At 48.9% G+C, this 26,098-nt stretch overlaps 1 protein-coding gene across 1 annotated transcript; it reads left to right on the top strand.

The window, feature by feature from the left end:
- Positions 1-5,417: 5,417 nt before the first annotated feature.
- TNFSF8 (TNF superfamily member 8) lies at positions 5,418-25,610 on the top strand. The gene is made up of 4 exons (XM_009093630.4): positions 5,418-5,973; positions 12,228-12,273; positions 23,858-23,935; positions 24,534-25,610. Exons 1-4 carry the CDS (start codon positions 5,779-5,781, stop codon positions 24,929-24,931), a joined length of 717 nt encoding a protein of 238 aa, XP_009091878.1. The 5' UTR covers positions 5,418-5,778; the 3' UTR covers positions 24,932-25,610.
- The last annotated feature ends 488 nt before the right edge of the window (positions 25,611-26,098 follow it).

Raw genomic sequence — 26,098 nt, forward strand, 5'->3', positions numbered from 1 at the left:
AGGGACGCTTTTGTGGTGGTGCTGCCTCTCTGTGCCCATTTAGGGTGTGCCAGTGTCACTGCCCCCCACAGCACAGTGAAATGGAGCTTTTCCCTCACACCCTGGGCTCCAGTGCTTGTTTCCTCCTGCTACCCAAATCCATACATGAGCACTTCCTCCTCCTGACCCAAATCCACCTCATGGATTTTCTCAAGCCAAGATTTCCAGAGACTTTAAGAACCACACTCACACCAGCAAATGTAAATGTTCCTTTTCTCTCTCTTAATGAACTTGAAATGGATACAATCCTCTTCTATTTTTTTATTAATTCGATCCCAGAGTATGCATCAGAGTCTGAATGCACTTCTATGTGGCTCAATGTTTTTATTATGCTGCTGAAATCACGCTAGCAATAGCCTGGTTTTCAAGAAATTATGAGATCCTTGTGGGAAATGAATGTTCTTCTGGTGTTCCATAATAGAATAACTGGAATTTCAGTGATTTGATATCTCTAGATGTGCCTGAAAATCTCATTCTTAATAACTGCATATTTCTTTTAATTTAAACTATATTAATTATTCCATTTCTACCAGTTTGGTAATTCATGGATTATTTTCTTCTGGCCATTAAGCAGAACACAGAGGGGTTTAATACCCAGAAATGAGTTTTCCACTTGGATTGACTCTCTCAAGTGCTGCTGAAAGGCACCACAGGTTTTCCAGCTCCCCAGTTTGGAGGATGCCACAGGGGAAGGACTCTGGGTGTGTTTGAGCAGACAATAAATCCCACTGAGCAAACTCTGCTTCTGACAAATTTGTGGAAGTTATTACACTTTTATTACTGTTCCATTTGTATTGTTTTATTATTGCTTTTTATTATCTCTCCTAACACCTCTGCTCTCCAAAGGAGATGGATGTGTACATCCACTGCAGTATCAGGAGGTGGTTTTTTCCCCCATAACCAATTTTCAGCTAATTTAATACACCTGATTTTCCATATTCTTACAAGACTGAGTGATATAACTCTTTTGAGCAAGGAGGCAGCAGCACAGCATGAATAAACCCTCTGCAGCTTCCCAAGGAGATAACACTGCTCAGTGGCAGCTTTAACCTTCCCTTTCCCCCCTCATTTTCCTCCTGTCTGATGTCTATTTTTATCCAGTGATCTTTTTTGAGGAACAAAATGAGTGAAGAAGGTTGCTATTCCTGGAAACCCTCCAAGAGACTGGGATGAGAGATGGGAGATAGGCAGCATCTCCCTCCAAAGAGAGTTTTGTGCTGACAGCCAAAGGTATCCTCACAGCAGTGTGGGGAATCAGATATTGGAGTGTCATTTCCTTTGCTCAGGCCCACAATGAATGGACAGAGATTCTAATAAGCACAGTTAAAAAATAAACCAAACACCTTTTTCAGCCTTGGCCAAGGGCTGAGATGAGGAGCTCAAGAACAACCCCTCAGTGATTCATCAGAGGAAACAAAGCCTCCAATGAGGTGATTCATCCTTGCAGTGCTCTGGGTGTTTTGCAGCCACCTCAATTTCAATTTACTGATTTTGCATTTCCATCTCAAATGCTCACATGTTCATGAGTGTGCAATCAGCTGCACACACAGTCCAGCTCAGAGGGGGCTGGAGAACCCTGCAACCACTGGGGTCTCCTGCTGAAGATAAAGGATCTTGGAAATCACCTCATTCCAGGCTGGATGGAGCTCTGAGTAGCCTGGGACAGTGGGAGGTGTCCCTGCCATGGCAGGGGGTGGGACCAGGTGAATTTTAAGATCCCTCCCAACCCAAACCATTCTGTGATCTATGTAGGCTGGCAGGGCTCCGCTGTGGAAAATCTAAGGAAAAAGTTTGGAAAAGTAGAAGTGCCAGAGAAACGCTTTTTTGTTACAGTGGCTCGTGTTGATGGGTTCTCTTGAGTGTCCTTCAGGCATCTCAGTGCCCAGCTCTTCTGGACAGGGGAAAATCCTGCTTTTCCACCAGCAAAACCTGCTGTGTGTGGTGTGCCCAAGAAGCCTCAAGAGATTTGCACAAAGGCATCAAAGAAAGAAATAAGGGGGGGGGGGCAGAATTCAAGAATGGGCAAGATTAAATTGTTCAGTCTGCACAAACTGAGAGTGACATTGCAAAGATGGATGATGTCTAAGGTCCATTCCTCCCCAAACCCCTCTGTGATTCCCTGATTCCCTAAGGAGCCTGACAGCATCCCTGCTATCACTGGCCCTCCGTTAGGATGATGGCAGGAATCACTCAGGGCAATAAAACAGACATTATAGCTCATTTTGATCTTTGATCTTGGATGAGGTTCTGAGTCAACTGCATGGATGTAAACACAGCTGATGGCTTTGACAAGAAATGGACATGGTTCATATAAACCTAGTACCCTCCAAAGGCACCTACACTCTTCACCTCCCTGGATTTCAGGGGAAGCTGGGTGCCCACACATCTCTCAAAAACTGGGCATTATTGTCTTTGATAAAGTTTCAGTTATCACAACTTCAGCCAAGGGTGAATTTCCAGTGACCCCATGGATGGGTTCTCAGCTCTCAGCGAGTTCATTTCCTTTCAGCCAAGGAGCAGAACAATGAGTGCTAACAACAGGCTGGGATGTTTTGTATTTCTCCTGACAAAGGCAATCACTCGCGATATCTACCAAGAAATAATTAGAGCTGCTGGTTTTGTGGTTGCCTTGTTTTCTGCCTCCCTGCCCTTTTATGCAAAGCTCTTTGCTGCAGAGGACACAGCTGGTGCTGATGCAACTCTGGGGCAAGCACCTGCTCTTTAACCTCTTGAACCAGAGCTGGGGAGAACTGATGCAATACTGGTCAGAAGAATGCAACTGTGCTCTGGGAATCAACATCATCAGGCAGGTGAGAGTGTGAAAGGTGTGCAGGGTGATGTCATGTGTGAAAGCAGATCACACCTCTAAGCCAGAACACACAGCCAGAGTACCCCAAAAGCCCTTTTAATGGGGGTGCCCTATCCCTGGCAGTGCCCAAGGCCAGGACAGGGCTTGGAGCAGCCTGGGACAGTGGGAGGTGTCTCTGCCCAGGCAGGGGGTGGGACAGGATGAGCTTTACGGTCCCCCCCAAACCAGTCTGGGATTCTGTGATTATAGGACATTCCCAGCAGATTCCAGCTCAGCCTGGGGGTTTGCAGTGCTGAGCAGATTTATCTCATAAAGCACCAGGTCTGGTTTAACCTGGACTGCACTTGTTTACACAAATTTATCCTGTTTTTTCTCAGTGACTGACGTTCACTGATCTCTTTTCCTTTTGCAGCCATCACCACACCTGGCTGTCCTTACACGAGTTTAGCACTGGTGTTTGTTTTTCTGTTTGAAGAGCTGCCCTGCAGTCCAGGTGTGAGTGTAAAAGCCTAAGAGCTCGCTGAGAACTGGGGCCTCCTCCTGACACCACACAAGGTGACATCCCAAAAACTACACCTCCATTATCCCCTGGAATATCATCTACCTCAGTGAGGGATGTACCTGCTCAGTCATGAGCAGGAGTTGCTGACTGCCTGCTCTGAAGTCACTGCAGAACATTGGGAGTTTGGATTTTCCTACATTCCAGAGCTGTCACATTGCTGAGGAGGGCTGGGGATTACTTTGGTAGGGGATCTCCATGTGCTGCTTCCCAAAGAGTGGATTTGCTGCTCTGCACTTGCTGCATTAAGGGATCAAATGAACTTTCACATGCAAGAATTTGTAAATCCTTCTTTATAATAAAGATTAATTTCCAGAACAAGAACCTCTGCTGCTCATGGCTGTCCAGAGGTTTTCCATCCACCAAGAAGGTGAGGATCCACTAAATCCAACCTGCCAGGTCTGACCAAATGACACCATTTTTTCATCCCTTTGTCTCTGGTTAAACAGGTTGTGCCTGTTCCCATGGTGATAAGGGATGTGGTGAAAAACACTGCTTTGCAAATCTGTAGAAGCCTTTGTAGCGCTGTGCTCCAGTGATTTTATTAAAGATAGTGGTAATGATAGGAAAATGCTACAACTCTGCCATGTCAGGGGTGTAAAGAACAATTTCATTAAAATTTAAAAGTTCTACCTTTCATCTGGGAGGCCATGAGCCCAAATCAGAGGAAAGTGGAGAACTGTACACAATAAATTCCTGGTTTTTCTGTTCTGATGTTCTTCCCAAGGAATTTCTTGTTGCTGTCTGCTGAAGGCAAGGTGCTGAGATGGATGGACCATTACTAAGATCCTCTTTTTCTTCTCAAATATCAAATTGGGATTAGCTGAGACAAATAACCCAGGATTTGTTTTCCTGTCAAATAAATTACTGGCTTGAATGGATGTGGTTCAAAAGGGGACACACATCCAAGTGGGAACACTGTCAGAAAAATTCAGGTGTCTTTTGACTTGGACTGGCCAGAAAGTCAGGAGTCATCCTACAGAAAACATGCAGGGTCCTTTAGCACTGGAATAGAGTAGGAATGTTTCCAGATAAATCTCACTTGAGTTCTGTGCAAAGCCAGGGTGACAGTCCCAGGCCAGGACAGGATAGAAGTGAGCAGGAATTCCCTGTCTGAAGATAAACCTGGGGTTACTGACACCCTCTGTGGGCACACCCCAACCTCTGCATTCAGCTACTTCAGTGTCACCGCTTCCTTTCTGCCCAGAACTTGCAACCTGCATCAGAAATTTATTTCTGATGCATTTTTGTGAAATTCTTCAATGAAAATCTCACCCAAATATCTCCAGACCTCCACAGACAAGGGTAGTCATAAAATTATAGAATATCTTGAGCTGGAAGGGATCCATAAGGATTGAGTCCAACTCCCTGCTCCTCCCAGCAGTGCCCAACACAAATTCCTGTGACCAAGAGGATCACCCAGAGGTTCCTTTCCCCTCGGGCAGGGTTAGTGCTGTGGGGAGCCTATTCCTGTGATCAGCCACTCTCTCAGGGAAGAGCCTTTCCATAATGTCCACTCTGCACTTCCCCTGATGCAGCTCCACTCCCGTCCCTCCTGTGCTGTCCTGGCCACCAGCGAGGGGATCAGCAGCTCCTGCCCTGCTCCTGTTGGGAGGGAGCTCTGGACTGCCATGAGGTCCCTGCCTCAACCACCTCTTCTCCAGCCTGAGCAAACCAAATCTCCTCAGATGACCCTCGTAAGTCCTGCCCTTGGTGCCTTTTGCACCACCTTGGTTGCCCTCCCTGGACACACCCTCAGAGTCCAATGTCCTTTTCCTGCTGAGGTGCCCAAAACTGCTCCCAGCACTCAAGGTGCAGGGCAGAGCAGGTCCATCTCCTCCCTCCCTCTGTCCCCTGGCTGCTGGTGCTGTGCTTGGGGCACCCCAGGGCACAGTGGGGCTGCCCAAAGGCCACCTGTGGATGCAGAGCTCTGGAGGTGGCTCCCTGTTGGGAGGCAGCAGAGGTTTCAGTGCACAACAGGAAGGCAGAGCTCGGGGCGACTCCCTGAGCCCAACTGCAGCTGCACGGAGTATAAAATGAAAGAGAAGTTGCATATCTCCCCATTTCACAGAGCCTGGGGCGGGGGATAGTGGTGTCTGTGCAGCTTGTGAGATCAGAAACCTTGGCTGCAGCGCAGGACCTCGGTGGAGAAATCCCTGAGCAAGAACATGAAGCTCCTTCCCCTGCTCACAGCTGCGTCCTGCCTCACGCCCCCGGGGCCCTCTCTCTTTGTACGGCAAGTGATGAAGTTTTTTTTCCAGATCACATGAGCCAGGATGAAGGGGGAAAATCCTGCCAGGAGCAGAGATGGGCTGCAACTTGAACCTGACCGAGGGGAGACACAGAGCAGTGCCTGGAGAGCTATATAAGAATGTGCCAGGAACAGGAGCAAACACTTTCTCAGGTGAAGGACTCTCATGAATCAGCCATGAATGTGAATGAAGACACTGATTCCAGGAGGCTTGGAGCCACTAACAAAGTCGGCTTGTATTTCATCATCGCCACCCTGGGTGTGCTGCTCGTCTTTGCCTTGGCCACCATCATGGTCCTGGTCGTCCAGAGGACGGTAAGAGGTTGATTCCCTTCCCTTCCCTTCCCTTCCCTTCCCTTCCCTTCCCTTCCCTTCCCTTCCCTTCCCTTCCCTTCCCTTCCCTTCCCTTCCCTTCCCTTCCCTTCCCTTCCCTTCCCTTCCTTCCCTTCCCTTCCCTTCCCTTCCCTTCCCTTCCCTTCCCTTCCCTTCCCTTCCCTTCCCTTCCCCTTTTCACTCTGTGGCCAGAAGAACAGTTCCTACCTCTGCTATAAATGCACACACACACAAATTAAGGGAAAGATGAAACACAGATAAAAGAACTTCAGAAAAAGAGGGACCTTTCTCCATAGACAATTATTCTTGGCACACAGTTCCTACTCTGTAGATGGAAAGAGAAGGCTCCTGACCCCAGGTGCCCAGCAGCCTCTGTCCCACCTGCTTTGGTGTGTGTCTCCTGTTGGTTCTTGGAGAGCAACCAGTGTTTGAGAAGGTCTGGTCTGGTTCTCTGAAATGGACTGCAGTAGGGGCCATGCCACAGCTCTGTGACACCCTGTGGTGCTGCCTGCTGATGTGGTGAGGCAGAGATGTCCCAAAGCACCCAGAGCAGTGCTGGGGACCAAGGAGCCCCGTCATGTCCCCTGTCCCTTCAGTCCTGCCTTGGGTGTGATTTTTAATGCACAACCAGAGTTGTAGAAAGGATATCAGTGACACAAGGTCACACACAAATAACTCTTCCCTCTACCAACAGTCACTTTAACTTCTTAAAATAAAAGATTGCTCTTGAATGGATCTGGGGTTGATGGGGAACCCGTGACAGAGAGAAAGCTCCAGATCTTCACAGAGCTGCTGGAGGAACTGGCCATGGAAAACAAAATATGATCCTTTGACTCAATATTTTCTCTTGCTAAATTTACCCTGTGCAATTTGTGTGCCCGTGTATGCACATTACCCAGAAATTAAACCAGGAAGGCTTGACTGATACTCCTTCAAGAGAGGAATCATTTACCTGTAATCAGTGCTCTCCCAAAAGAGAAGCACTTTGAGGGCAGTTAACATGAGACATGGGGTTTTTTAAGTGAGAAATAGTGGGCTATCAGGGGAGATCTTTAAAATAACAGTCTAGGTAATTACAGACTTGCCACAGCTTTGCTGTATAATGAGGCTTTCATTTGTACTGGTTATGGAAGCAAGCATTAAATCACCTCTCCATCAGGATAAAGCAGTTACAGGAGTTGCCAGAGGAACAAGATTGCTGAAAGAGCCAAGGTTTTGACTTAAAAGAGTAATGACACCATTGCAGCTGCTTTGAAAACAAGCTTGGCTGGAGGAGGAAGTATGAAGCTGAGGGGTGTGAGGAACAAATAAAATCAAGCAGCAATTTTACACTCTGAGGAGAATTTGGCAGTGAAACACAGATTGTGTTTTGCTCTCAGGGAGCTCAGAAGCAGAGCAGCCATCCCCCATCTGTGCCTGGTCCTGAACTCCCAGAGCAGAGAAGAAGGGCTGGTTCTGGTGGGACAGGTCCCACAGGGAGCTCCAGGCTTGCTCCAAAAACACCTCAGCACTGTCAGAGGGAGGCTGGCTCAGGATCTTTGGGGAATCTGAGCATCTCCAGCCCTGACTGCCAGCACCTGAGGGGCTGGGGAGCCCCTGGAGCCCTGAGCTGCTGTAGGGATCAGAGCACCACCACCTGACTTCATCATTGTCTTTATAACTGACAAAAGAACCAACATTTTGTGTCATCACCTCCTTGGGACAATGAGGTTTTCCCTCCAGATGTTGCCAGCTGGATTGTGTCTGTGAGTTCAGGGGTAACTTCACACCCTGCTCATGCTCTTTCCTCCTCACCCTTTTATTTCCCCTGTTCCAAGGGGTGTTTGGGGGTCACAATGCAGGGGTTGGACCCTCGGGTGCCACAGCATTAAGAATGGTGACAAGATCACACTGTCCCTGCCCCCATCACAGGCTGCCTTTTGATGAATTCATAATTGCCTAATTTAAGTTGAAGGAAGACAGACTGGAAAAGGAAAATCAAACTCTGCAGAAACCAGGCACTTGCAACCCCCACAATCTGGGTGCTCCAAAGAAGGGAAACGCAACATGAAAGGCTGAATGAAAAAGGCAACTATGATTCAAAGCTGCTTCTCTGAATCCTACAGCACCTTTTACAGCCCTATCACACCTCCCCACTTTCCAGCACCCCAAGTTAAATTTCCTTTACGCCTTGTTTTTCAGAAGGGTGGCACAGCACATTAGTGCCATGTCTGGGAAGGGTCAATTTTAGAGCTAAACTCTGGTTTTTTGGAACTATTTGCAGTGCTGAAGTCAGTTCATTCCTTCAGCTTTCATCTGCAGAGCCACTTGGCTTCAGGCCATTGTTGATCTTTCACAAGTGACTCAATTTTCCTCTGGAATGAGCCTAGTCTCTGTAAGCAGGTCTGGAGCCATCATTTTTCTTCTTAACCCTGTTTATTTTGTACTAAACCCTCCACCCTTGTGCCTGCTGCATTCTCTGCTGGATACATGTGTTATACCCACATCTGGAGATATCTGTGTGCAAAGAGACAGAGATGCCAAATGGGACAGGAAGGGCTGGAAAATGCCATTTTAAGGCTCACAGAGCCTCACAAGGCTGGTGCTGTACAGAAAGGTTCAGCAGACACCTGGACCTCCCATTAACAAATTGTGTGGATGTCCAGAGTCCATGATCTGGGTTAGTCCATCACTGCTCTGGATTTTGTAGACTCCATCTATTGAACCTCTAAATTGTGTGGGGAAAACCTTTTTATCAGCAGTGTGGTAAATACTAAAGGTCAGAGCAGGTTTTTCTATTTGCTGATCTGCTCTTTAAGGCTGTTCAGAACCTTTAGAAGCAGATTTGTGAATGACTCATAGAGCAGCCAGCACAGTCCTGGACTATTTCTTGGGGTTTTGTGTCTCCTAAAAACTCGTTTTGGCCCCAGGTGCCCCCTCTTGTGGCGACCCTGACAGACAGGAAAATAAAATTTATAAAATAAAATAAAATTAAATTAAATATCGAAAAATCCTCTAAAAGTAGATTTCCCACTCATTGAGCACTACAGGAAATCCACTGAGGCATTTTAGGAGAAAACTGCCCTGCCCAGCTCTTGCTGTGCTCTGTGCAGTGACAGTCACCTGCTGTCAGGAAGTGCCACTTTGGCAGCTTTGGTCAGCTGAAAACTGATTTTCACCCCGTTTCTTGGGAGGCTCCTTATCAGGTAAGGGACAGAGGGGACAGTGCTCTGCTTTCTGCACTTCTCAGGTCCAGCTTCAACCTTTGCCTCTTGGCCCCTCAGGAGGAGGGGCCTCCAGCTTCTTCCCCAGCCACAGCTGGGTCATACAGTAAATCCCAGAATCCTTGAAAAGCCCTCCAAGATCATCAAATCCAAGCTGTGACCAATCCCCACCTTGTCCCCAGCCCAGAGCACTGAGTGCCACCTCCAGGGAATGACCCTTTATTCTGCCTCAGATTGAGAAAGTTTCTTGTATTATTAAGGGAAAGAAGAAATAAATCACTTTCACTGGCACCTTATTATCATTTTCTCTAATGAAGCAAACCCAAATTATTCTGCTTGCTGAGGAAAGACTGAGCTCTTTCATCACCAGCCCCCAGATTGCTCCAGACAGGATGAAATTTGTTGTCTTGAATTTTTTCTTAGCTGTAGAAGAAAAAATTCAAGACAACACTGTAGAATTTAATCTGTTTGGGCTCCTCCTGTTTGCCTCTTTGCATTCCAAATGACAGCATTACATGTGATATTCTTGCTGCTGGAAAAGAAAGAAATAATACCAGTAATATTTCAAAGGAAGTCCTAAAGGTTTATTTCAGTATCTACTCAATTGTCACTAAAATAAATTGCTTTGCTCTGTGCTGATTTTACTCGCTGGGAGCCTTCCCAGGTGAGCACACAATGCCTTTGGTCCATTTTAATTTTGTTTTTATGCCCTGAGTGCAGAGCAGGCTCTGAGCCACCAGCAAGGCAAACACCTCCCTGGCTGCCTGATTTCATTGAGTGCAATCTCACTGGGGGCAGAGCCCCCTTTTCCTGTCACCTAAAATGTCCTGAACTCTCCACAGAGAGCAGGAAGGTTCAGATATTGCATTGAACAGCAACACTTCCCTGTGCCCTGAGTGTGTGTGAGACAACAGCCCAGGGCAGGGGCAGGGGAAGGAGCTGAGAGGTCCTGGCAGAGATTCCTGGGGGTGTTTTCAGCCCAAACTCTGCTCAGTTTAATATTTGGTGATGGGTGATGAGAGCTCCTCCCAAGGGAGGATGTTGTGTCCGGGCCAAAATGCTTGGAAACTTCCATTTGTTCAAATTCCATCTCTGGGTTCCTGTTCTCCCTGCCCAGCTCAGGAAGGTCACCTGGAGAAATATTAGCTCAGCAGGTGACTCTGCCCTGCCTTACACAGGTGTGGGGAGAGAAAATGAACAAATTGCAGATCTCCAAATTCCTGGAGAATCACAGAATCATCCAAACTGGGAGAGGGCCCAAAGATCAGTGAGTCCAGCCATTACCTTGTCACTGCCCAGTCCCTGGGAGCAGCCCTGCCACCTCTGCAGGACACAGCATTTGGCACCAGAGCAAAGGATAACAACTCTTTGCTGGGAGCAGATGCAGCTCCACACTCCACTGCTGTTCAAAACGTGGCCACATGAAGCCAAAATCAAATTTAAAACCTTCCTAAATATTTAAGATTAGAACATTAAGTACCACAAACAGAGCCAGCACAGCTTCTCTCCTTGTCCCCCACCAGCTTCCCCCTCCCCACAGCACCCATTATCCACTCCTCACCCAGAAATGAGGAGTGTGCTGTAACACCACTGTGGATGAAGCTGTTCCCACCACAGCAGTGCCCAGTTTCTTCCAGGAGATATCAGGTGTTGTCTTAAAGCTGGTAGAGGTTCCCAAATTTCTCCTTCCTGGATGTCCTGGTGGGTCAGTGAACAGGGAAGTGCTCAGGTGGGTCCCTGACAGGGCTCAGGGAGCAGCTGGGAGAGGTTTTAGGTCCTGTGGTTTAATTTTAGGTCAGTGAGGAGCAGGGAGAAGGACTCAATGATCCCAGGGGATCCCTTCCAGTGTGCTAAGCTGGACCTGGCCTGATGAGCCTGCACAATTAGCCCAGGTAATGTTCACCCAGGGTAGAGGAGCTGGTTCAGCCCAGCCTGAGCAGAGCCCACTCCCTGTCACTGAAATCCTGTGGGATCACCCAGGGTGACCCTGAAGGGATGTGACACACAGTGAGGAACTGTGGGAATAAATCCCAGGGACTCCATTTCCTTCCTGGTGGCAAAAGCTCATTCTTTATTCCCAGAACTCCTTTTCATACAGTTTTACAGCCCTTGTGTGTGACTCCATTGGTCAGGAGCTTTCTTAACAATCACTTTATTGGTCAGTACAAGTTGTTTTTCTGTATGGATTGGTCACTCAAACCCCTGGTGTGTACATGCAGGAAAAGTTCTTTGTACAGGTAGTTTCATTTCTTTATCTAACAGGGTAAAGACAGTTTATCCAGGTGTAAGTTGTTTTTTGCCCAGGAACAGATTGTTATGCTCATGAACTGCTCCCACCAGGATTGCTTTCACATGGGAGCTTGCACAGTGCCAGCTTGGCTTGGAAGAAACGAGAGGCCAGCCAGAGCAGGCCTGATTTTATAGGGCTTTTCTTGATAATTTTCCTAACTTACTGCAACAAGGAGCTCCCACCAGTGCTCTCCTCAGCTGCTGGGAGAACATTTTGCCCCTTGAGGGCATTTATGACCTGCCAGGAGCTCTGGGGTGTGTGTTTGGGTGACAGGAAGGTGTCATCAGAGGAATCCTGCTGCATTTCACCCCTGGAGCTGATTTTCTGGGAATTTCTCATGTCATGCTGATTGAGGAGAATTTCCTGTGCCATTTATGGCACCCTTGCTTCTACACCTCAGCAAGAATTAGGATGAGACAGGACATCACTGTCATGCTCAGACCTGTGTGGGGCTTTGATGATCTTTCCCAGGCACTTGGCTCTCCAGGTTGTCCAGTCCCTCTCTGTCCTACTCTCTCCAAGCCCTGAAAGACACAGAGAGGGATTTTTAGGATTTGTGCTTCTGAAACAGCCCCAACAGAACCCACAAAATTTCCTTCACGCACTGAGAGAATCTGGCTGTGTCAGAAATGTTGATTTTCTATGTTAGAAAAAAACAGAAGTGTTCCAGATGCACAGTTGCACATGAAATGTGTATTTCCTATTCCCAGAATAATCCATCTCTACTCTTTGTTCTCTTTCAGGAAGCTGATCATGTCATGGAGGGCATCAAAAAACCCATCAGGACAGGTAAGACCCCTAAACAACACAGGCAGTTTGTCATATCTGTAATGCAAATATTGCCCAGGGCACAAATAAGTCAGTTGTGCACATCTTAACATTTCCAATGAAGGCTGCTGTTGCTGAAGAGCTAAAGTAGTGGGGAAAAAATGAAAACAAGAAAAAAGCTTTCAAATGACTCAGTACATCCAGGAACCAATGCAGGGCTAAAGAAACAACAAATATTTCTGAATGTGCCCTTGGGGTGTCTGTTCCAAAGAGCTTTTTGCCAGGAGATGTGAACATCACTCTGATGTTAAGGTCTTACTTTAAGTGCTGGCTCTTAATGTGTGTAAAGTCTTCATCTTCATGAGGGAGGGGTAAAAATGTTTGACATATTCCAAAGCAGCTCCTGGTTTGAGGGGAAAAGAGAGAACAGAATGGGTGGGTTGAGAATGGACAAGGAGAGACCAGCAGCAAAAAGGACAGAGCAAGGGATTGGAACAGGCAGAGAGTGAGCACAGAGACTGAGATAGGAAAATCTGTCTAGCAGAGACAATTTACCAAGATTCTGCTTTGCCTTGGCGTGAATCAGGAGCACTGTTGAGGTCCCTGACACTGTGACATGAGCCTCACACGGCTCTCAGCACCAACATCTCACTCCTTGCAAATGCAAGTTGGTGCCCAGTCCCAGAGGGCAGGAGATGCCATTGCCTCCCCCACTCCAGGGGAAATGAAGCCCTGTGTTCATCCAGAGGTGGAGCAGAATGGGAGATTGGAGGGCTCTGGGATTGTTCAGCTGGAGCAGAGTGAGGGCAGAGCTCCCCGGGGCTGCAGCTCCTCCTGAGGGGCAGCTCCCATCTCTGCTCTGGGACAGGGACAGGAGCCAGGGCACGGCTGGGGCTGGGCCAGGGCAGCTCAGGCTGGAGCTCAGGGCAAGGTTCTTCCCCCAGAGGGTGCTGGCACTGCCCAGGCTCCCCAGGGAATGGGCACGGCCCCGAGGCTGCCAGAGCTCCAGGAGCCTTTGGACAGCGCTGCCAGGGATGCCAGGGTGGGGTTGGTGGGGGGCTGGGCAGGGACAGGGCTGGGTTTGATGATCCTGGTGGGTCCCTTCCAGCTCAGGACATTCTGTGTTTCCAGGATTTTAAGTAAGGGGAGCCCAAGTCCTGCAGAGTCCCAGTCCCACCATCACCTTTTCTGCAGCTGCATTTTTGCAGCATTTGGGCACACCTCACTCCATTCTGGGTCATTTTGAATCCCCAACTCTCCCATGCTGGGTTTGATTCACAGCCCACGGCCCCCCAAGCTGAGTGTGTGACTCCCACAGTCCCTGAGTGTCCCCATGTCCTCCCTGAGAGCTTCCCATCCTGCCATCACTTTTTGTAAGGTCTAAAATTCCTGTAACCTGGAGGAATTTCCCTTTCCCTTCAGGCTCTCCCTAGGGCACCCTGAACACACACTCTGCTTTCTCTCCCAAGCATCCCCTTAAATCTTCTTAAGCCTTTCTCAAGCCTTTTTGTGCTTCATTTTGTGTCTGAAGAGGCTCAGAAGTAGAGCAGGATCTGGAGGTACGGAGCCTTATGAGCCACAGAGGTTGGACCTGTAGGTCAGAACTTTTCAAAGCAAAGCACAAAGGGTGAGGGCATTCCCAGGGCAGGGAGAGAGAGGTCACTGGTCTAAAAGTCCATCCATACTTATATTTGTATTATTTACATTTATAAATATAAATATTTCTAATAGAAGTATTTCTATTTCTATACTATAATAGAAATATAGAAACATTATATTGGAATTATTTATATTTATAATATAAATATAGAATAATTTTGATATTATTTCTAATATAGATATAAAATAAATAAATATGTTAAAATATAAATAAATAACAAATAAAATAATTAATAATGCTTTATTTATGTAATGTTATTAATATTACCTTATATAATGTTAGTAATGATTTAATGTTCTGCAATATTTATATAGATATATATTATATCTATATTGTATATTAGATGTTTATATAAATATTGTATAAATATATAATTAAAAATAGATTTTAAATATAATAAATATAAACGTATAAGTATATTTTAAATTTATTTAAGATATAAAATATATAAAATTATAATATTTATTTCTATTTATATAAATAAAATCATATGTATATATATACATATACATCATACATAAACCATATATAATTTTATAGGTATAGATATGATTTTATTTCAGCTCAAGCAACTCATGCAGTTGTTTTTGCTCCTCACCAGCAGCTGGCAGGTGCCAGGCAGGAGCAGTGTGCTCTCCCCAGGAGCAGCCAGGATGCTGTTTCAGCAGCCAGAACATTTCTGCCTTTAGGTCCATATCACTCCCAGGCAGCCTCTTGCTCTGAATTTGAGAATTCTGCTGCTCAGTGTGAGGTGATGCCATCAGTGAGGGACCAGAGGGGGCTGCTGGTGAGAGCCCAGCCCAGGATGAGCTGCTGAACCCTGGTTTAGTGCATGGAAATGCTCTCCCGGCCCAGCAGTCTCTGCTGGAGGGTAACAGAGCATTCAAGTCGGAGCAAATTGTCAGGGCCTTTTATTTTCCTCTTAACATGAATAAAGCACAGCTTATCAATTATCAGCAAAGAAGAGAGATGGGGAAGACTTTGAGGTGGTCAAAGAATCCAATTTTATTGTGAGATACCAAGGCTTATCTAGCATTTTAGGGAGACTAGTAATGCTTTGCTCCAATGATTGGGTTAAAGATCACATAAACAAACTTATGCCTTTCAAACACCTCTTGCTTGCAGAAGTCTGATGTCATTTTCATTTTCTGGAAAACCAGTCTGAATCTTCTTGCATTTTGAATCCTCAAAGTTCTGTTTGCTTTGCCAAGGCATTTTGTTTATCAAACCCCTTCTGTTAATAAGGTCCAAAATACTCTGGTTTGTGTACCCCAACAATTAATTAATATACCCAGTGGGTAATTTACTGAGGGCTCCTCACAGGGAGCTCTGCTGCCTGCTGGCAACCAAGCAGGGACTTGGGGCAACCCAGAGACAGGAGAAGGAGAAACATTCAGGAAGGGGACTGAGCTGAGGCTGGAGTTGCTGTGGATTTAGATTTGGATCCATTCTGCCTCCCAGGCAGCCCAGATGGAAACTGGCTGTGGTTTGTAGCCATGAACCAGGGCTCCTGCATTGTTAAAATGGGCAAGGGAGTGAAAAACTAGCATTGCCCAGCTGGGTGCTCAGCCTGGCTCCAGCCCTGTGGCAGTGCCAGCATCTCAGGGATGCTCTGGGGGACACAGCCCCACCCCTGGAAGTGCCCAAGGCCAGGCTGAACAGGGCTTGGAGCAACCTGGGATAGTGGGAGGTGCCCATGGATGAGCTTTAGGGTCCCTCCCAGTCCCAACCCTTCCGTGATGCTGTGACACAATCCTGTGACACAATCCTGTGCTGGGTCCAGCTGAGGTCACTCAGGCAGAGACCTGACTGGGCAGCAGCCCAGCCCCAGCCACAACAGGGATAATTGTGTCTTGTTAAAGCAGGGAAATGCAATGATTTAATTTCAGTCTCCAATGAGATTACGTTCTATTGTTAGCTAAACACCAGTGGGCACTAAAGCAGATTTATGGGAGTTTTCCAGCCCTGACTCAGCTGTCAGGCCCCAATGGATGGGCTGCAGGAATCCACAGGCACAGGCTGAGAGGGATGCAATGTCAGCTCATTAAATGTTTGTGTGAAAAATGGCATCAGTCTCCTCCAATGCTCTGTGCCACTGTCTGTGCAGTACCTGAGCAACAGGGGGGAGGAATGAAATCCATCACTAAGTGTTTGTGAAATGTTCTTCCTGTGGAAGCATTTCTCTGCAGAAACTCATCCCCATTTCACACATAACAAATCGTCCATTAGTGTGGATCTGAGGGGTATCGTTAAGTTCATTTTTTAGAGGGAAAATGAACTCACAGACAAATTGATGACCTGGAAAGGTACAGCCCTCATCACCTCCTTGCTGGCCTCTCTGAGCCTCATTTCACTGGGAATTGTGTCATCTGGGCTGATGGCTTTTCTTGTTATTTGAGCTGCAAAGATTTGGTATCAAAATCTCTTCTCATTTACAAAAGGGAAAAAACTAAAAAAACCTGCAGATACAAATGAACACATACACACATCATTTATAGGTATTTTTCTCTGACACTCAACAAACCAGGAAAAGAAATCCAGCACCCTGCTCTCAGTTTTAATGGGAAATATGTCCCCAAATAAAAATGTGGCTCTGAGAAATTATTATTATAATACAGGTGATGGTCATAAACCTGCTACTGTAGAGAAAATCAGGCTGAAGCCAATGAGCCAAGGAGCCTTTTCAGATCTGCAGCCCTGTCTCAGAGGGCAGCTTGGCCTTCTGCAACCAAATCTGATCCCAGCACCATGAGAAGCAGCTGAGGGAGCTGGGAAGGGGCTCAGCCTAGAGAAAAGGAGAAAAGGCCTGTATCAAGGGTAGAGTGGCCAGCAGGACCAGGAGAGTCATTGCCCCCTTCCTGGGCACTGCTGGGGCACCTCAGGTGCTGTGCTCAGTCCTGGGCCCTCCTGGCAAGGGAAGGGAACAGAGCTGGGGAAGGGTCTGGAGCCCCAGGAGAGGCTGAGGGAGCTGGGAAGGGGCTCAGCCTGGAGCAGAGGAGGCTCAGGGGGCCCTTGTGGCTCTGCACAGCTCCTGCCAGGAGGGGACAGCCGGGGGGGTCGGGCTGTGCTCCAGGGAACAGGGACAGGAGGAGAGGGAATGGCTCAGGCTGGGCCAGGGCAGGCTCAGGGTGGGCACAGCAGGAATTTCTCCATGGAAAAGGGAAATTCAGGCCTTGGCAGGGGCTGCCCAGGGAGGTTTGGAGTCCCCATCCCTGGAGGTGTCCCAGGAAGGGCTGGACACTCAGAGCTCTGGGCTGGGGACAAGGTGGGGATTGGTCACAGCTTGGATTTGATGATCTGGGAAGTCTTTTCCAACCTCCATGACCCTGTGATTGTGTGATGACACTGCAGGGCATCAGACACCAATCCCACAGCAGCGGGAGCCTCAGAAATGGATATTTCACACTAAACCAAAAAGGTTTTTCCCTTGTCAGCCTCAGTCCAGGCAGGTGTCTGGGTGCATAAACATGACCCTGCCTGAGGCAGGGCAGAGCAGTTGTGTTTCTCAGGTTGAAAACCCTGGGCAAGCCTGGGCTTGCAAATGCTAGAAAGAGTGCAGAGGCTTCCTGCAGGGCAGCATGGGGGGAAATGCACCTCACACAGCCAGGGTGGGCTGCTGGCTGAGGGCATCTCAGCTGGGCTGCTGGGCATTGCTCAGAGTGCTCAGGGGTGGCTCTGCCCTCTCTCCAACACTTCAAACACAAGCTATATGTGAATAGGTATAAATATATATGTGTGAATGAATGTGTATATGTGAATAGATATAGATGTATATGAATACACACACAACACATATATATGAACAATTAATGATATTATGTGACCTTTGCCACACGGACAAGCAGGCAGAGATTTGAAGAGTTTTCCACAGGTTTGGCAGTACTCAGGTGTGCAGTGAGGAATTCATCAGAGGTTCTTCCTAAATTTGGTGCAGAAAAAAGGGATATTTCTTTAGTTTCTGGTTTTGGAAGGAAATCTGGCAGCTGAGTTCAGTCCCCTTCAGAGCTGAGTGGCAGCTCTGGGCTCTGGAGGACCAAAGGCTCTCAGTGTGTGTGTGACAGGCACAGCCAGCAGCAGAGCCCAGAGCTCTGTCACGGAGCCCAGCAGGGGATGTCACCCAGCTGCCACTTGTCACAGCATCACAGGCTGGGCCAGTCCTTTGGCTGCTGTTTGCAGGGCACTGAACTGGCAGGAGAGAGTTGAAATTAGCTACGGAAACTTCAGGGAGTGGCTGCTGAGAAATAAAATGAGGCAAATTCTGCTAACTCTGGCCTGCTGACAGAGATGTGTGACATCACCTTGCCTAATTCCATAAGCACTTAAATCCATGGGGGTCACAGAGGAATCAAAAGCTGTTTGTTGCCTGCTTTTAATTCTTTACCTCAGAATAATTCAGGGTTTTGCCCTGTTCCTGTGCCTGCCCACAGTCAGCCCCCAGCCAGAGGTGATGCCCACCCCCTTGGCAGTGGAATGTCACCCAGGGATGGCTGGGAGCAGGACAAGCCTCAGGAGCCCCCCTCGAGGGGCTTTCCATGCCTGGGTAGCAGCACCTTCCATGCTGACAGAGCCACTTTCAGCTCGTGGTTTCAGTGCCCTTTGCTGCTGCTCCTGTCAGACCCAGCTCAGAGGTGGGGAAACTGAGGCAGCCAGCAGAGAGAGCTTTCCTCAGCACAGTCACACCCTCTGGGACCTGACTGGCAGCAGCCCATGTGTCCTCATGTCCCTGAGCCCTTGGCTTCCTCCTGGCTGGACATGGTGCTGCTGGGTTTTGATGCTCTGAGAGAACCCCAGGGGTTCATTTTGCACCTCAGGGTGAAATTCTGGGGACTCAGTGGAATCACAGCTTCTCTGAGATCCATCTTTCACTCCCATCTCCCAGTCCCATCTCCCATTTCCATTTCCCAGTCCCATCTCCCAGTCCCATATCCCAGTCGCATCTCCCAGTCTCATCTCCCAGTCCCGTTTTTCAGTCCCATTCCCAGTCCCATTCCCAGTCCCATTCCCAGCCCCGTTTCCCAGTCCCATTCCCAGTCCCAGTCCCATTCCCAGTCCCATTCCCAGCCCCGTTTCCCAGTCCCATTCCCAGTCCCATTTCCAAGTCCCATTTCCCAGTCCCATTTCCCAGTCTCATTTCCCAGTCCCATTTCCCAGTCCCATCTCCCATTTCCATTTCCCAGTCCCATCTCCCAGTCCCATCTCCCAGTCCCATTTCCCAGTCCCTCCCAGTCCCTTCCCAGTCCCATCTCCCATTCCATTCCCAGTCCCATCTCCCAGTCCCATCTCCCAGTCCCGTCTCCCAGTCCCATTTCCAAGTCCCGTCTCCCAGTCCCATCTCCCATTTCCATTTCCCAGTCCCATCTCCCAGTCCCATCTCCCAGTCCCATCTCCCAGTCCCATCTCCCAGTCCCATCTTCCCAGTCCCCATCTCCCAGTCCCATTCCCAGTCCCATTTCCCAGTCCCATTTCCAGTCCCATCTCCCAGTCCCATTTCCAAGTCCCGTTTCCCAGTCCCATCTCCCATTTCCATCTCCCAGTCCCATCTCCCAGTCCCATCTCCCAGTCCCATCTCCCAGTCCCATCTCCCAGTCCCATCTCCCAGTCCCATCTCCCAGTCCCATCTCCCAGTCCCATCTCCCAGTCCCATCTCCCAGTCCCATCTCCCAGTCCCATCTCCCAGTCCCATTTCCCAGTCCCATTTCCCAGCCCTTTTGGCTCAGTGGGGAAAAGCTGCATGAAGCTCCTGGAAACAGCCAGGCTGTTTTCCTCAGGGCTGCACCCTCTGGATACCCATCCTCCCATAAAAAAAGGTCAAAAAGACAAAGATGAGTGATTTCCTGATATGTTCTGCAGGGTTTCCCCCTGAGACCCCTCCCTTACCCAGCAGAAGATCTGCAGTGCCTGTGCCTCAGAGCACACAGTGAAACCAGTGTGTTCTCCTTGGTCCTTAGCCCCAAATGGAGCTTTGTCTTTCCTCCTCCTCACAGCATTTTTAAGCCCACCTAATCCCATTGCCTGCAGAGGGATTTCCTCTGATTTACACCCTGACTCGTGCAAAGCCTGTTAGGCCATGTGAGCACATCCATCGATCAGTCCTGAAGGGAATTTCAGCTTCCCTTGGCTTGAGCTGAAATGTTTCAGATAAAAGAATTAACTCGAGAAATAAAAGTAGAAATCGGTTATAAGCTGCCTCAACAGAGTGAGGACCAGACCTGTCTCTCTAAAACAAATTTTTTTCCATAATTTCCCTTCTGACTAATGCAGCTGATGTCACCAAACTTAAACACAGGCACACCAAACTGCTGACAGCAGTAAATGTTAAACACAGCTCTGGAAATGCACAGTGCAGCCATGTCAGAGAGGGGAGATCCTTGGAGAGTCCATGGACACCCTGAGCAGCTCAGGGCAGCTCAGGGCACTTTGTGGGCAGGCTCAGCACTTGGCTTGGCACAGCTGGCAGGGCTGCAGCCTCCAAGGGCTGCTGCTGCAGCAGGGGATTTTCAGCCTTTGGAGGGCAAACCCCCTAAATGCCACTGAGTTTCTGTAAATTATCTCCCCCTTCCTGCAGACACAGGAGGGTGAGTGGGCTCAGGGTGCTGAATGTCTTACCAGACTCTTGTTATCACCACCAGCTGAAATAAGGGCCAGAAGGGTTTTTGCCCATCCTAAGCCATATCTCCACATCTCTGCAGTGCCTGTGCCCTCACTAAAACACCAGATTGACATGACTAACACCAGGAAAGCAGGTTTTGGTTTTTCTTTGGGGATTTCCAAAATGGTGAAGGGACTTTGGTACAGTACTTACTCATTCTTGGAGAGCAGTGAGCTCCTGCTCACCACAAAAGACTTTAAACTGATGAAATCAGATAAATATTGCATTTTTTTTCATGATATCCACAGTTTCTGTCTCCAGTGGAGAGTGCAAAGGGTGCAATACACATCACACCAACCCCCTCCAGCCAGGGGAACTTGGGTGTGGGACCAGCTTCTCCCTGATTTGTCCATCTTTGTTATCAAAATTCCCTTAGAAATCAGGTCATGTAGATACAGTGATCTGGAGATTTGAATTTCTTATCATTACCCCAGTTTCAGGAATCCTATGAAACTGCATATAAATAGAGCTCTTGTTAGAACCATTGAACCATAGAATGTCCTGAGCTGGAAGGGACTGAAGGGATCCCCCAGCCCAGCCCCTGTCCCCCTGATCCCCCCACCAACCCCACCCTGGGCATCCCTGGCAGCGCTGTCCAAAGGCTCCTGGAGCTCTGGCAGCCTCGGGGCCGTGCCCATTCCCTGGGGAGCCTGGGCAGTGCCAGCACCCTCTGGGGGAAGAACCTTGCCCTGAGCTCCAGCCTGAGCTGCCCTGGCCCAGCCCCAGCCGTGCCCTGGCTCCTGTCCCTGTCCCAGAGCAGAGATGGGAGCTGCCCCTCGGGAGGAGCTGCAGCCCCGGGGAGCTCTGCCCTCACTCTGCTCCAGCTGAACAATCCCAGAGCCCTCAGCTGCTCCTCACAGCTCCTCCAGACCCTTCCCCATCCCTGTGTCCCTCCTTTGGACACTCTCTCGCACCTTTAGATCTTTCTTTCTTTGTGCCTCCCAAAAGTGCCCCCAGGGATTGAGGTGAGGCCACAGCAGCACCGAGCAGAGTGGGACATGTGAGGATCATGACACAAAACATCTGATGTCAGGTTTTAGTAGAACTTAGGTTTGTGCATTACCTGGTCCTTCAGAGACCCTTGTAGGGTTGGGGACTGTGGTATCAGTTTTATCAACCGAGCCACAGGACAGCTTCAGAGTTTTATGTACCCTGGGAGAGGAAGTATAATTTGAAAAAGCTTTACTGAAATTCCTTCCTGCTTTATTCTTGGTGTTCAGCTGTGGAAGGGAACACAGAAAATTCCCAGTTTGCCATTTGAACTCCTGTGCACTTCCACAGCCACAGCAAGGCCAGGAGATGTAAAGGAGAGCAAATGCAAGGAGAAATAACCATTCACCTGTCAGGCTGCAGCACTGGGATATGCACTGTTTTCCTGGATGGACACACCTTGTCTGTGTGTCCATCCACGTGTGGATCTAGGGGACAATTCTGTGTCATGCAGAATAAAGACAGAATAAACACAGAATCATTGACAGAATCCTAGAATGGTTTGGGTTGGAAAGGACCTTAAAATTCATCTCATCCCACCCCTGCCATGGGCAGGACACCTTCCACTGTCCCAGGCTGCTCCGAGCCCCATCCAGCCTGGCCTTGGGCACTGCCAGGGATGGATAATCAGTGCCATTAACTGAACATCCAGCATGGTGAGAGGAGGAAAAACTTACAGAGAGGAGACGGAAGGCAGGAATGTGGATGGAAAGGAGATGAAATGCAAGGGGGAGAAGTGGGGAGCAGGGTCTGGGATGCAGGATCTGGATCACAGGGATGCAGTGCCGGGATGCGGGGAAGGGACTCGGCGGCTCCTCGGTGCGCTGCGGCCGCCTGCAGTGCCAGGCACGGCCGTGGGATGGAGCCGTCCCCGCGGCCGTGGGATGGAGCAATTCCTGTGCCCGTGGGACGGAGCAGTCCGCGAGGCAGTGGGAGGGAGCAATACCTGCATCCCGTGGGATGGAGCCATCCCAGCGTCGCGTGGGATGGAGCAGTTCCCGCATCCCGTGGGATGCAGCCGTTCCCGAGGGAAGGAGCAGTTCCCGTGGGATGGAACATTTCCCGAGTCCCGAGGGATGGAGCAGTTCCCGTGGGATGGAGCAGTTCCCGTGTCCCCAGGGATGGAGCAGGTCCCGAGGGATGGAGCAGTTCCCGTGGGATGGAGCAGTTCCCGTGTCCCCAGGGATGGAGCAGCTCCCGTGGGATGGAGCAGCTCCAGTATCCCGAGGGATGGAGCAGGTCTCGAGGGATGGAGCAGCTCCTGCATCCCGAGGGATGGAGCAGTTCCCGAGGGACCGAGCCGTCCCCCCGAGGGGCAGCCCCGGTTCCTCCCCGTCCCGACGCTTTGGATTTGGGGCATTCCTGGGACTCGGCTGCTGCCCCGTGCTCGGACCCAGGGGTGGAGCGGGCGGGCCGTGCCCGCGGGTGTGCGGGGGCAGCAGCGGGGCAGGCTCGGCCCCTCTAGCAGCAGCTTTCGGGTCCCTGGTGCCCAGAGCAGCTGGGGCTGCCCCCGGATCCCTGGCAGTGCCCCAGGCCAGGCTGGGCAGGGCTGGGAGGAGCCTGGGATGGTGGAAGGTGCCCCTGCCATGGCAGGGTGGAACAGCAAGAGCTTTAAGGTCCCTTCCAACGCAGAGCTCTCTAGGACTGTATGAACAACGTAAGTCCTCGTGAAATCCAGATTTTAACCATGAGGGAACAGAGCAACGTTCCAAAAGCACCCAAAGAGCCATTTTCAGAACTATGTCCCACTTAAATGTTTAAAAGCTTTCTGTAATTGCACCACAAAACCAACTTGGTTAAATTAAGCTTACCTGCACATAATTCCTGTTTCATAGAATCAGAGAATCCCAGAGTGGTTTGGGTTGGAAGGGACCTTAAAGCCCACCCAGTGCCACCCTTGCCATGGCAGGGACACCTCCCATTGTCCCAGGTTGCTCCCAGCCCTGTCCAGCCTGGCCTTGGGCACTGCCAGGGATCCAGGGGCACCCCCACTGTAATTTCTCCTTGTATCTATTCCAAATGCACCCTCTTTTAATTTAAAACCATCACTCCTATTTTTAAGAAGCAGGGTATGGAATTTAATTTTTCACAGCTGAGAGCTGCAATCTGCCAGAGCTTTAGGTTGTTATAGATTTACCAGTTGAGTGACACTGCTCTGAATTCCCTGGGCAGATCAGGTATCCTCAGCCAAGGAATAAGAGCCGTGCTGGAAGTGGGGTACCAAGTGCTGGCTGCATTTTATTGTACCAAAAAAGAAAAATAAAAAGCTGAGGAGCAATGAGTTAATCTGTTTATTTTTTTTTCAGGTAACACTTTTGAAGACTATTTGAGGATCCTACAGAGAGTCCCAGGCAATGGCAATGGAACTGCTGCCTACATGAGAGGTCAGTGGGGAGTCCAGGGGGGAAAGAAGGTTGGGGAAGGGAAATTTCAGAGCTGTCTGCAATGCTGCTCATGTCATTCACACTGGGTTTACAAGCAAAGAGCCTTTTTGTCCAAAAGGGCGTTTTATAGGAAAAAAAATCCTTAGCTCTCCTGGAATGTGATTGGCAAACCCCTATCTGATACTAGAAACTTTGGTTTTAACTTGATAAACGTAAAAGGAAATTAAGATTCACCTTCTGCACACTCACAGAGGAAGGTACACCTCCATGAGCTGCCCAATCTCCATGAATATGGAATGTACATGAATGTACATCTCCATGAATTCCCTTCAAATGCCAAGTGGGGAAATGATGGAGATGAACACTCATGCATTTCGCTGTCCTGGATTTCCCAAGGGCTGAGTAAATCCTTGGAATTTTTAGTGCCCCACCTCCATGTGTGAGCTCCCAGCTGTCTTTCCAGGGGTTTTCCTGGAGTTTCCTGCAGGAAACCATTGGGCAGGTGTCTCCTTTAAGCAGGAATCCCTGCGGGAGGTGTCCTAGGGCTGAAGGGAGCTCAGTGGAGCTCAGAGCTAACAGCCCTTTGCTTTCCCTGCAGTGTCCAGCACAGTGAACAGCTCCAGGCTGAGCCTGGTGGAGAAGGGGATCTGTGAGGCCATCAAGTGCCAGAGCAAGGAGCTGGTGATCAGGAAACAAGGCCTCTACTTGATCTTCTGCAACTTGAACTTTCACTTTCCCAACTGCTCCAAGAGCCCCATCGACCTGAAGATTGAGCTCCTGGTGAACGACAGGGTGGACAGGCAGACATTGTCCACGTTGTGTGCATCAGAAACGTGCCAGGACAAGACTTTTAAGACCTTGCTCCAGCTGCACTTGACACACCTGAAAGAGAATGACAAAATATCAGTGACACTGAACCATCCTGAATTCCTGAATGATATTTCTCTTCCCAATGAAAACGTTCTTGGGGTCTTGAGGTACAGCGATGGAATGTGAGCAGCTCCCTGACCTCCCACTGCTGCCCAGACCCTTCCTCTGAACACCAGCAGCCTGCTTTTACTAGGCACCACCTTGGTTTCAATTTCACACCTCACCTCATGCCTAGGGTGACCTTTGTGAGTGTCCCAGGAAAAAAAACACTGCAAGAGCCACATCTGCCAGGTTCCCTGGCCTGGCTCGGGGTGGGATTGTTGGACTATCCAGCACATAACCCACCAAAGGTTCCTCAAAATAATCTGTGCAAACACAGACTAAAACCCTGCCAGATCATGGCAAGAATCCACAATACAAAGATTTTCAGGGTCATAAACTGCTGGCACAGGACATGGGAAAATGTGTTTAACTCTATTCTAAGAAGTAGTGTTTTAACCCAGTCTTTCCAAAAACCCAACAGGCAAAGCTTGTAGTCAAAGCTTTTCTCTACCGTGGGCACAAAATGACAACTCTGGAGAAGATTCAACAGAGATGAATGATGAAATTACAACAGCAGAATGATGAAATTATTGACTCTCGGGCTGGTAGCTGGAACTCTGGGGCAGGACATGGGAGATTTGGGATTTACAGGATATTTCTGTGCTGCATTCTGCTATGGACTTTATGTAGTTTCTTTCAAGTGTTTTCCTTGTCACTATTTATCCATCTTTTCTATTTAAATATAAAGCTCTTTGGGACAGAATTTGTCTAAGCAGAGTGCTCAGCCTCTGTTTTCCCCTGGGGTTCTCAGACCTTTTCACATGAAACATTAAAACAGCAATGGAGTTGCCAATCTGGCAAATAGCAAAGTCCATCAGGATGCATTTTCCTCGAGTGCTGCCCTGCCACTTTGGCACAGACCACACTGGGAATCTGGGAATCCTCCTCCAACCAGCACTTCCTGGAAAGCCAGGACTCCAGACTTCCCCAAAGTCCACACTTTCCCAAACAGTTTCAGACTGGCCCTCAGCTGAGAGCTGAGATGTTTCAGCAGGCCAGAGGGTGGGGAGGTATTTGAGCTTCTTTCGATGCCTGAAATATTTAGAGATATTCAGGGTAAAAGAAGAATCTCAGGACCTCTTATTCCATGAACTGCAGTAACCCAGACAATTATTTGCAATCTCATTCTTGCAGTGTGGGGAGAGAAGGGACCAAGATGTTGCCAAAGCTGGTCCCAGTTCAGTCCCTCCC

Source organism: Serinus canaria, chromosome 17, assembly GCF_022539315.1.
Source record: "Serinus canaria isolate serCan28SL12 chromosome 17, serCan2020, whole genome shotgun sequence".
NCBI lineage: Eukaryota > Metazoa > Chordata > Aves > Passeriformes > Fringillidae > Serinus > Serinus canaria.